The 12436-nt window shown below is 37.8% G+C and overlaps 1 protein-coding gene across 4 annotated transcripts in view; it reads left to right on the top strand.

The window, feature by feature from the left end:
- SRBD1 (S1 RNA binding domain 1) overlaps positions 1–12436 on the top strand; it is a 143292-nt gene that overhangs the window by 1074 nt on the left and 129782 nt on the right. For 2 of the 4 annotated variants that reach the window (XM_016204094.2, XM_016204093.2), the window contains exons 2-6: positions 3358–3437; positions 6588–6765; positions 7087–7473; positions 9077–9243; positions 11872–11989. In XM_016204094.2, the coding sequence (XP_016059580.2) occupies positions 3358–3437; positions 6588–6765; positions 7087–7473; positions 9077–9243; positions 11872–11989 (930 nt within the window). Of the gene's footprint in view, positions 1–229; positions 457–3357; positions 3438–6587; positions 6766–7086; positions 7474–9076; positions 9244–11871; positions 11990–12436 lie in introns of those variants that run through there. The other 2 variants (XM_016204091.2, XM_016204090.2) reach the window with 2 other exon arrangements.

The raw sequence follows: 12436 nt of genomic DNA, 5'->3' as shown, positions 1-12436 counted from the left end.
TGCCTGATAGTGATGGGGAAAACAAATGTATACAGTACTCCTCAGTATGGAACATAAAAAAATATATTCTTATGTTCATTTAGTAAGTAGTTACAGAGCAACTATTAAGTGCCAGGCTCTGCATGATGCACAAATGAATAAGTGTGGTTTCTTCCTTCATGGTGTTCACTGCCATGAAGCCTGGGGGATGCAGACAATAAATAAGGATAATTATAAGTTATGTTATATACTACTGTATAAGGAAGTAAACAAGGTCCTATAATGTTTCCAGGATACCCTCTTTAGGCCTAAAATATTGAGCTCTAAGAGATGAGATGAGCCAGCCTGTTGGTGAACAGGAGGAATAGTACTCCAGGCACAGTGAACTTGAAGTGGGAAAGAACCTATTACAGGAACTGAAAGAATGTTGTGACTATGGCTGCAGAGCTACAGCAAATGGTAAAGATGGTTAGAAAGGTAGGTGGGGGTCAGTCCTGCAGGGCACTGTAGAAGGCAGTCATAAAAAGTATGATTTGAGTCCACTTGGGAGGATGGGAAATCATTGAGTGGTTTTTAAGCATTTTCTAAATGATCTTTTGGACTGGTATGTGGAGAATGGGTTGTAGGGGCAAGAGTGGAAGCAGGGAGGCCAGTTAAGAGGTTCTTATAGTAGTCCAGGTGAGAGATGTTGGGGATTAAAGACTCACTGGAGATGATAGAGATTTAAGGTATATTTTGGAGGAAAAATTGTATGTGACTTACTAATAGACCAGGTGTGGGAGGTGAAAGAAGAAAAGATTTGCAAGGCGCCCAGCGTGACTCAGGTTGAGCATTGACCTGTGACCCAGGAGATCACAGTTCGATTCCTGGTCAGGGCACATGCCCAGGTTGCGGGCTCAATCCCCAGTTGGGGGCATGCAGGAGGCAGCTGATCAGTGACTCTCATCATTGATTTTTCTATTTCTCCCTCTCCTTTCCTCTCTCTGAAAGCAATAAAATCATATTTTTTAAAAATTGCAAGGCTTTCACTTAGCAAATGAAACTTTGGAGGATGATAGATATTTTCATTATCTTGGTTGTGGAAATGTGTATCCATATGTCAGAATATCAAGTTTGTACACTTTAAGCATGTACAGTTTATTGCATGTAAATTATAGCTCAATGAAGCTGTTAAAAATTTTCAAAGGTTCTGGCCAAGCGAAAAATCATCCATCGTAGGTGGATGTTGGTGCCATTTACTAAGATGGGAAAGTCTAGGGTAGGAGTGGGTTAGGTAGGTGATATAGATATTTAAAACCATGGAAATGGATGAAATTTTGGTTAATCTAGCAAATCCTGTGACACACAGTAAGGGAACAGTAGAGAGTGGAGGAAGAAAAATAGTCCCTAAGAACATTGGTCTTTAAACTGGAGTTTGCATACCCTTGTAAGTGTATCTGGTGTAGATGGTTTTTAAGAAATAATTTCTAGGTCCTTAGCTTCTCAATATACTCTTTCTAAGACTGATCTTCCTGAAATTGGCCTATGTGTTCATGCCTATTCTCCTTTCTCACTTCCCTTTTCAAATTCATATATATATAATACATATATATACACACACATATATAAATATATATATAATTTTTTTTTTTACTTATTTACATCCTACTCATCTTTCTATGTTAACATTGCCTCCAGAGTGCCTAAAGGGGTCACTTTGAAATATTTTTTCCAGGGAAGTCTTCTTTAATGGGTAATCAAAATTTTATGAGCTTGCTAAGGGTTCATCTATCCCTATTTTAAACATTTCTGTTAAGGTTGAAGTGTGGAGTTAGAATTGGTGCATGGTGGCCTATATCGGAATATTCTGAATTCAGGTAGAATGTAGAATGGAATGGTGGGAGTGGATGATCTGGTTGGGCTGCTTGTTGGGGAACACCTTTAGGTTTTTATTCTTTGGCTGGTAAGATTCTCTAGAGAAGAGCCTTTCCATTCTCCTTCCTAGAGGGTAAGGATCTGACTGGCCGCTCTTTGGAAGCTCAGTGGGAGAAGAGGAGGGAGGTGGAGGTGTGAGGGTGGGAGGAGGGGTTCTCTTCGGTTAGCATTTGGTCTGTATGGATCCCATGCCCACAACTGTCTTTGGTGTCCTCTTATCTAGAAACTGTTATGGATTATATTCATGGTTTGGCAGTAGGAATTAAACACTTGTTTTCCTCCAGAGTGATAGCTGGTTGTCATAATACCACTTATTGGATCATCCATTTCTGCCCTGGTTTGAAATGCTACCACGTCATATACTAACTTCCTCTGTTTTTGTTTTATTGTGGTAAAGTACATATGACAAAGAAATCACAAGTTACCCGTTCCTTTTTGAGCGGTATCTAGAAGCACTCAATTCAAGAAGAATGACCTGCATAAACAAAATTCCAAAAAGGGGGTGAAGGAAAAGAGAAGTTTATTCTATTTCCTGAAGACTTTTCTGTTTGCTCTCCTGGTTCCTCTGGGCACTCCTGCCCAATGGCTATGTCTGGACTGAGTAGAGCTATAGCAGCCAGGAGAACATGCTCCCTTTTGTGACAACTCTTTGGTATCTCTCTTCCAAGTGGAAGTTAGAACCAGACACATTATAACATATGACTGGTTTAGGAACTTGTTTAAAGGGTTCTAAGTATGTCAGAGTCTAATATGGTTTTTGTGGTTTGACATATATTGTTTAGGTAGTTTATCAGCTAAAGTAAATCTGCTTATTTCCAGTATCATATGATGCCTCTGGTTATTTGTCTTAATTTTTTTAGAGCTGGGCCTTTGAATTTGGTAAATATTACTTAGTGACTTTTAGTGACTTTAATGATTGTTATTTAGATATTGGAACTTTTATTATTAGGAAATGGAGTATCTTGTTTTAGGAATAGCATGGCTGCTTATTCAGTCAGTCAACATTGTCAACTTGATAGATAGACTTCTTATACTATAAGAGGATATAGAAGAGGGAAAATATTTCTTATAGGTTAATATAGTTTACAGTTTAGAGACAGTTTAATAAAGGACTTTACAATTTGTTGTCTGATAAACTATCAAAAACACTTGCAGTATACTCAAGCATATAAGTCTAAAAATCTATGAATTGTCACCCTATAGGAACTCATATTTTACCAAAGATGGCCCACCCTCATCAGGCTTTTGAAACCATTGGAAAGGTGTTAGCTGCTCTTATAATTGGCAGCCACATAAGCAGGGAAACCAGTGTTTGGGCTTGTGAATGACCCTCACTTTTTTCCCGATGGCATTTTCTAGCAGCAGAGCTATTGGAGAGTTAGTTTTGCATGGCACATCATTTTGTAGACAACATAAGTGATCAGTCATTCAAATCATGCTGATTTCATGTTCTATTTCTTTCAGATGTCTTCATTGCCAAGAAAAGCAAAAATAAAGGTCCAGACTGCAATATACAAAGATGAATTTTCTTCCTTCTCTGAGTTGTAAGCATACTGGGGGTTTTTATGGGGGTAGGAGAATGATGTATATTTTAGGGAATTAATGCGTTCTTTAATTACTTAAATCATTTGGGTTGAAGGAGGGCTGTGCCTTTTTCAGTCATTCATGCAATAGATATTTATTGAATAAACACTTTGTCCCAGGTTCCGTTTAGGTATTGGTATTGTTGAACAAGGAGAGAGAAAGGAACAAACTAAAAATATAACATAATATTTACACTGGAATATAAGCTCCATGAGAGCAGGGAGTTTTTTAATACAGGGTGGGGCAAAAAAGTAGATTTATAGTTGTGAGTACACGAAACAGAGTTTGTTCTTGTATTATTATTTATTAATGATTGTATTATTTTCCATATGAGCAATTTTCCTACTTTTGCTACACCCTGTATTGCTTTAGAACAAGGTTTCTATTGATCAGATAATTCTTTGCTATAGGGCGACTTTGCATTGTAGGATAGCATTTGTGTGTCATGTACGTAATAGATGCCTATAGCAACCTCCAAACTACCCCCACCACCACCCTAGTTGTGACAATCAAAAATGTCTCCAGACATTGCCAGATGTCCCCTGTAAGGGCAAAGTTGTCCACAGTTGAGAACTTCTGCTTTAGGGCACCATAATAGTTTCCCTGAAGAAGTTTGTTAAATAAATGACTGGTTAATATTAGGCAGTAATAGTACTATAAAGAAACATAAAGCAGGGCAAGGGATAAAGAGCATGGTGATTGGTTGGAATGAGAGGACATTTTAGATATAGTAGTTGGGAAAGTTCTTTTGAGAGTGTGGCAAGAGATTTAAATGAGATTTGGGAGTGCAGCTTGCAAAGTTCTGACAAATGGATGGATGTTCCAAGTTGAGGGAACAGCAAGTGCGAAGACCCTGATCCAGGAATGAGCGTGGAGTGTTCAGGGAACAGCAAGACCAGTGTGGCCAGACCAGAGTCACCGAGGCAGAGAGGGACTGGGAGTGAGATTAAAATGGGTAGGATCTAATAGGCTGATACAGGGTGTTAGGGTTTTATTTTAAGTTGGATGGGGGGTTTGCAGGGATGTGACATGATCTGGTTTACATTCGTAAGAGATCCTTCTGGTTTCTTGATGGCAAACAGACTGTAGGGGAGCAAGAATGCAAGCAGGGGCATCAGTTAAGGAGATTATTATAGAAGCCTTGTGTCCTAGAAGTGAAAGTGGTGAGAAGTGGCTTAATTTGGGATATATTTTAAAGATAGAGTAGATAGGATATGCTGGTAGATTAGATTTGGGGTGTGAAGAAGAGACAGGAATTTGGGGAAGACTGGAAGAGGATCAGGTGTGAGGGTGAAATCAGGAGATCTGTCCCAGACTTGGTAAATCTGAGATTATTGCTAAACATCGAGTGAAAGTGCACCCACTCTTAAGCTCAGGTCAAGTTGGAGATATAAAATAGAGATTCCTCTGTATTTAGCTAGAGGATGAGATAAGGTCATCTAGTAAAAGACTGTAGAGAGCAGAGGGCTGAAGACTAAGTCTTAAAGCCCCCCAACATTGAAAGGTTAGGGGAAGAAGGGCGGGTAAGCAAAGGATTTAAGGAGAAGCTGCCAGGGAAGTAGGAGGAAAACCAGAGGAGCAGTGAAGTTGTGCTCTAAGAAGTAAGTACCAGATGCTGTTGCGAGGTCAAGCATGATTAGGAATGAGAGTTGACTAGCTGTCTTAGAGCTGCCTCATGTATAGTGAAATAATACCTGTACTAAGTTTTTCCTCATAATAACTGAAAGCACTTTTGTGCCTGTCATGTAATCTTTGCAGTATCCCTATGTGAAATAAAGTTAATAATTCTTGCTTGACAGATGATGAGATTGAGGTGGAAGGAAGTCATTCAGCCCAGTGTGGTGATAGCATGAAGAACAGAACCCTGGTTTTCTGATTCCTTGGTTTTCTCAGTCTCATTCCTTTAATTTCACTGTTATTGTGCTATGTTAGTTTAATGATTTTCTGTGTTATTTATTTTTTTTTTAATTTTAATACATTTTTATTCATTTCAGAGAGAGGAAGGGAGAGGGAGAGAGAGAGAAACATTACTGATGAGAGAGTCATCACCTCCTGCATGATCTCAGCTGGGGAACAAGCCCACAACCTAGGCATGTGCCCTGACTGGGAGTTGAACCATGATCTCCTGGATCATAGGTCGATTCTCAACCACTGAGCCATGCCAGCTGGGCTGTGTTATTTATTTATTTATTTTTGTATACTCTTAGGCTTTAGTTAGCATCTGCCTCTGAAGATAACTCACTTGGAGACTGTCATTGGCTTGACCTATCATAACTATGCCCTCCTAGGGAATGATTTAGCTAAACAGTCATCCAATCAGGTTTTTTCCTCTAGGCAGACCCTAAGCCAGTCAAAAGGCCAGACATCTCCATTCACTAATCTCAGTGAAGGAAGTAGTTGTCCTTCCTATCAGTATTGACCTTTAAATTAGGGGTAGAAATAAAATTAACTGGGTTGACAAGAGCATGATGTTCCTTTATCAAAGTTCACATTCAGCTTTTGCTCTGTTGTTGCTATGAGTTTGATTCTTGCATTGTCAGGAAAGTACTGTAGCTGTACCTGATCCCATCTTATCAGGAGACAAATTCATACTCTGAAAGGCAAAAAAAGTTTAATTAAAACTGTTGGAAGGGTCTTGGTACTGGCTTTTTATGTAGTGGAGGGTGCTTCCTAGAGCCATTTCCCACTCCTTACATTCATTTGAATAACCTAATACAATTTAAATGAATTTGATTAGCACTTGGGCAATTATTTAAGTGCTTTTCCCTGTTAAAATGGAAAATCTCACGGTGACTGTGGTGTGACATGACCTAGTACATTGCTGAAGGTAATAAATGACTTCCTATATCTTGAGTGTATGTGTGTGTATATTTGTCTGTTAGGTGAGAGGTGAATGGAGAGACTTATGATTTGCACCGTATTGGGATATTTTTAATTGGTCTCTGATTAACTGTCTTGTTTCAATTTTTATCAATAGCTTGTGCTCACATCACTCTGTTTTATATTGAACACCTCCTACCTTATCCTTTCTTCAAAAAACATATCTGTTTTTTTGCCTTTAACATTTGGCTTCGTTTTTCCTGGAATTTTTTCTGTCAATTTACTCCTAGATCATCTGCCTCTGAAGAAGATGACAAGGAAGATAGTGCTTGGGAGCCCCAAAAGAAAGTCCCCAGGATCCCTAAACAACCTATTTGTAAGGACTCGAAACCAAAGAGAGTGCCCCGAGTGAAGAAGAATACCCTGCAGATCAGTGATGGCTCTGAAGGCGCAGTTGTTAAGGTGCTGGTAGGTGCATTAGCTGGATACAGGGACACTGCCATGCTTTCCTAATCGGTGATGTTACTTTCTCCTTATATACAGTAGGACAAAGCAGGCAGATGATGATGACTCCAGGGCCATGGTGTCCTCTGCCATGGGTTTTAATAGTATTAACATCTGATCCACCGTGTTGGAGGGGAGGGAATATTTATCAACTGGCATATTTGTGTATCTTATTGTAAGCAAGTTATTGTGTGAATAATTTGTTCCTTTTCATTGGTGAGTAATAGTCCATGGTAATTGTTTTTTATCTTCTAATTCTCATGTGTTTTCTTTGTGGTTTGATAGAATAGTTCTGTGGCTATAGCTGATGTTGATTTGGAAGACAGAAAAAATAAGTTGGTTACTGTGCAGACTCCAAAAACAGCAAAGACAAAACGGAAAAATTCAGCTCAGTCACCTTCAGCTCAAAGAACCAAAAAGCTGAAAGTTGAAAAAGAAACCAACAAAGCCAACAACTTCAAGAGTGAGAGTAACAGTACAGAGACACCATCCACAAGCACCCTGTGGGAAAGGACATGCAAGAAGGAGGAGGATGAAGATGACTGTACATCTGGTCAGTCCCCTTTAAAGAAAGTGAAGACTGAATCATGTCCTCAGGGCCAGCCTGTCGGGTTTCAGGCAAATGCCAACAGTATTATGGAGGAGATGGAAATGAACTGGGACATAGTACAGGTCTGTGCAGCCTTTTTCTGTACTTTAGTTCAGTTGATTGCTTTCTTTTTTACTGGGATAAGAGTATAATTGGCTAAGGGAAGGGTTTGGAGTTTTCTGTTCTCTTTTCAGTTTTGTGAATGACTTCTGGAGGCTCTGACCACTGGTTCTTTCCTGGGTATGCTGTTTTGTATCATAGCTTATTGTCACCAGCTCTTTAGCTAAGAGTTATGACCTCCAGCAGGGTATGTCTCTGCCAGGGTGTTTTGGTGAACATAGAGTACACCAACAGATTGGACCCTCAAAGGTTCATTAAGTTTTTGCTTTGAATTTGAACTCTATTTCTCTATAAAAGCAGTGCAAGTGATTAGGTAATTGGCTGTTTAGTACGTCTGTTTAACACTTAGTGCAATGTTGTAATATACTGTGAACAAGACCTAGCAGTTTTTTAAAGGAAAACTCTGTGTGAATTCCAACTTTAGGTGCCATAATTATATCAGGGGAAATCGGATTTATCCTGTTCTCTTTTTCTTGTTTTAAAATTCAATCTGTGTCATATATTGATTTGATTTTGTTAACCAGTTGATTATGATAATTCTTTAATAATTTTTCTGTTTTTTCTGTTTTTGGCAGATTTCGTGCATCGAGATTAAAATACTAATAAAACTTAATGCCTTTTGTGCTTACTTTGAGAAATCTGCTTAGGTTTTGAGAAGAGTTACTGAAATTGTATTTCATTCCTTTTCTTCTCCAGGCTGACTTCTCTAAACTTTTCTGCTTACATATACATTTTGCTGAAACTTGTAGATTTGTGTGTTGTTGATTTTTTTTAAGAATTAATTATTTTGAATATGTAGTACCATATGTGTGTGGTACAAAATTCAAAAGACACATCTTTCTAGCCTATCCCATCCAACCAATTATCTTTCTTGAAAGTAAGCCATGTTTCCACTTCTTGTTAATCACTCCATATCTGTTCATATGCGAGTAGTTGCATGGTATTCTACTCTGCGGGCATATCATAATTTATTTACCAGTTCCCCATTGCAGATTTAGGTTTTGTCAAACTTTTACTCTGCTGGAAACAATTCTTCCCCCCAAAATTGCTATAAACAATAGCCTTTTTCAGAGGAATAAATATTTCAGGATAAATTTCTAGGAGTGGGATTGCTGCATCAGAGCATTTATGTATTGTAAATATTGATAGATGTTGTCAAATTGCTCTTCCCTGAGAGGTTATACCATTGTTCTTTCTCACTAGCAGTGATTCAAAGTGCCTTTTCTTGTCACTTAAGGCAATACAGTGAGTTACCAACTCCTTGATCTTTGTGGCCAATCTGAGAGATTAAAAGTACATAAATGATACAGAGTGGTTTCAATTGGATTTTATTAAATTAGTGAAATGACTATTTTATGATTTTCAGTATGTACGTGTGTGTGTGTGTGTGTGTGTGTGTGTATATATATATGTTTTTCTTTTAATGAAAAACTTTTTTTTTTAAACCACAGCTAGTAGTTTCTAAGTGACTGTAGAACATAATTTGATGCTGTATTTTAAACTATATTTTATAATATAGATGTTTCATTTTCAGGATTCTAAATCACTAAGTGTGCTTAATTGCAGGTTTTATCTGAGAGAACTAATATTGAACCTTGGGTTTGTGGCAACATCATTCGTCTCTTTAATGATGATAACACAATTCCCTTCATTGTACGTTATCGAAAAGAGCTCATTAATAACCTTGATGCTGATTACTTGAGAGAAGTTCAGCAAACCCTAGAGGAGTTACGGTAAGAAATCTGGGAAGAGATGAGCCTAGTGTAAGGGGTAAGAGGGCATGTGAACCAATGAGGAGAAACAGTGAGGAAGTGAATGACAATATATTTCAATAGTTTCAGTGTTTTGTTTCATTTTGCATTGTTAACTGGATAGAATCCTGTTCTGACAGAGAAAGTCAGTTCTATTTTTCTTATTTAGGGGTGTGCAGTGTCCCTCTGCTGGTGTGTTTATGCATCGCTTGGGCATGCAACAGAAAGGTGGTTTGCAGTGGAAGTGTGTACCTAGGAGTTTGACTGTCGTCTTCTTTCGTAGAAAGGATTGTGTATAGTGGCAAAATTAGGACTGCTGGCAGGAAACTCAGAAAAGTACAGTTTTGTCTAAATCTTAACAGCTTGCACAAAGGTGCCCTCTTAGTACCATAAAGACCCTAAATGGAAAGTTCTTCAGTAGTATAGAGTTTGGTAGGAAATACGTATATTTTCTTTTTCTATTTTTTGTAAAGGGGATGGTAATTTTATATCAGGGGATTGTAAGTTTTATATGGTTGTAGAATGGAAAGTACCCTTTAAAAATATTATGCCTATGGACTTATTGGAATAACTCAGGAACACACATGTAGAAACTTTAAAGACTGTAAGGCTCGGTATTATTCAGTCAAGTTTATGAAAACTCTCCATCATTCATGCATTTATTGCATGTCTCCTACATGCCAGGTGCCATGATGTTAACATGTGTTCTTCAAGTCTACAAAAAAAATGTGATTAAAATTGGATATACTACCATTAAGTCTTTCTGAAAGTATTAAGGGTAATTTTTACAACCAGCCCAATAACTGATTTTGGGAGAAGTTGCAGCTCACTAACTTTTCCACCCCTTTTGTTTAAGTTTTTTAATGCCATGGGGGTCAAAATGCTAATATGTGGAGAGTTGTCATTGTACGTTATTGAAAAGAGCACATTAATATCCTCAATGCTGATTGCTTGAGAGGCAGAATCACTTAGCCAGCTGAGGGGTCCACTGTTCAAAAAGTAAATAAAAGAATATGACTAAAGAAAAGTTTTCTGTATTTTCTCTAAAGATGCCTCTTCTTTTCCTAATATGGAGGCCAATAGGACATTGGTCTTTTGTCAAAATGACTCCGGTAGGCTTTAGCCCCTGGGCTACCAGGACTGTAAAAGGCATATAGCTTGTAGCCTAAGGACTGCATTTGCTTCCTCTTTAATTTGAAATCTTCTGCCTTTGTTTTGTTTTTTTCTTAATTAGATCTAATTTTATTTTTTATCATTTTTATTAATTTGTATTATCCTCTCCCTGACTTTTGCCCATTATTTTAGCAATTGCTTTATTATGCAGATCCTGTAAATAGGAACAGGTAATAAAAAGAGATGAGAGGCATTAAATATAACAATAGGATAGCATATTCACAGTGAAAAATTACTATAAAGTAGGAAAACAACTGTGCCTTGCCCTTGCCCCTGCCTCCTACCTGTGTGTTGATCCCTGTACATGGATTTCTGGAATCAGCTTCTCCATGCAATTCTGGCCCTTTGTAGTATTTAGAAACCAATGATCAGTGTCAGGTGTACTCATCCTGAGCAGTGATATCCAATAGCAGTGAGTACCTATCACCCATAAGTTGGTGTCTAAGTACCACCATTCACCTGATTCCAGGGCTGGGGCAGGGAAAGTAAAAGATGAGCCTGGAATATCTTTTGCTAGAGAATAAAGAAGTACTCGAAGAATGATGGAGATATGTCAAAAGGACACAGAATCTAGCTTGAAGGGGTTACTTCTGGCCAAATATAGAACATTTTGAGCATTAAAATAAATGATAGCAATGGATTATAACTGCTAAAAAATAAGAAATTATGAGTCCATAGTGATACAGATAAATCAATGAATAAATCAAAAGTTTATTGAGGAATGAGATAATCAAAGTACCTCACCACAAAATACTTAATTACAAAGGAAATAAAGAATACCTGTATTATGGAGAAACCCACAGATACTACCTTAATCAAATGATCTAAGTTAATTAGTAATGGGACAAATGAAAGTCATTGTGACATCCATTTGTCACATGGATGCAGTGAGAAGAACACAGCGTCACTTACATAATATTGCTAAAGATACACCATCTGAATCAAATTGTGAGTAGACATTAGAGAAACCCAAACTTTGGGACATTCTGCAAATTAACTGGCCTGAATAAAGCCTTCTAAATCAAGGCTTTGAAGTGGAGAGACTGAAATACTGTTTCAGCTTGAAGTATAGTGAAATACTGTTTCACTATAGATACATGGCAGTTTCATGCAACTCATTATTCTTAACTGAATTCACTATAAAGGACACTATTGAAACAGTTGATGAAACCTAAATGAAGTCTGAAATCTGAGGATAGTAACATCAATAGTAATGAACTGATTTTGATGGTTATATTGTTATGTAGGAAAAGATTCTTGTTTCTAGAAAATGCGCACAAAATACTTGAATGTGATGCAACTTATTTTCAAATGGTTCAGAGGGGAGAATAGTTCTTTTTAAAGCTTTACCTGAAACTTTTCTGTAAGTTGGAGGTAGCTTCAAAGAGAAATTTTTGACGTACAGATCTTGTATATTACAAAAGTTTTTATTTTCAGGGCTGTTGCAAAGAAGGTTCGTGGTACAATCCAGAAAATTAAGAAGGAGGGAAAGATGTCTGAATGCTTGTTAAGAGCTTTGCTGAACTGTAAAACTTTCGAAGAACTAGAACACGTGGTAAGGAGCCCTTTTTATCTTTTAATGTAAACCTGATTATATTATGATTTAGGTCTGTTTATAGTTAAGGAAGACCTGGAAATAAAAAGCTAAAATCATCAGCCATCATTCCTCAGTTCAACAAAAGATTTATTCTTTATTCAATAACTGTCATGTGCATATTCGTACTAGGCACTTGGGTTTACAAAGATGAGTAATGCATAGTCCTTGTTTTCAAGGAATTCCCAGTCAAATAGGGGGAAGGAGATTAGGTTAGAGCAGTATGAGGCTTAAGGGAGAATCCTGAGTGAAGGCCTAGTTGTGAGTGTCTTTAGCATGTAGCTGGTATTTGAGACCATGGGAATGGAAGATTTCACTCAAGGGAAGTTGGTGAGGCAGGCGGGTCAGGGCAGACCATTGAAGCATGCGTGGAGGAAGGGAGGAGGAGGCACGGGAAAGGTAGTGAAG

Source organism: Miniopterus natalensis, chromosome 13 (genome assembly GCF_054644295.1).
Source record: "Miniopterus natalensis isolate mMinNat1 chromosome 13, mMinNat1.hap1, whole genome shotgun sequence".
Taxonomy (NCBI): domain Eukaryota; kingdom Metazoa; phylum Chordata; class Mammalia; order Chiroptera; family Miniopteridae; genus Miniopterus; species Miniopterus natalensis.
Note: the sequence above shows the minus strand (reverse complement) of the source record. Positions and strands in the feature narration are given on the sequence as shown.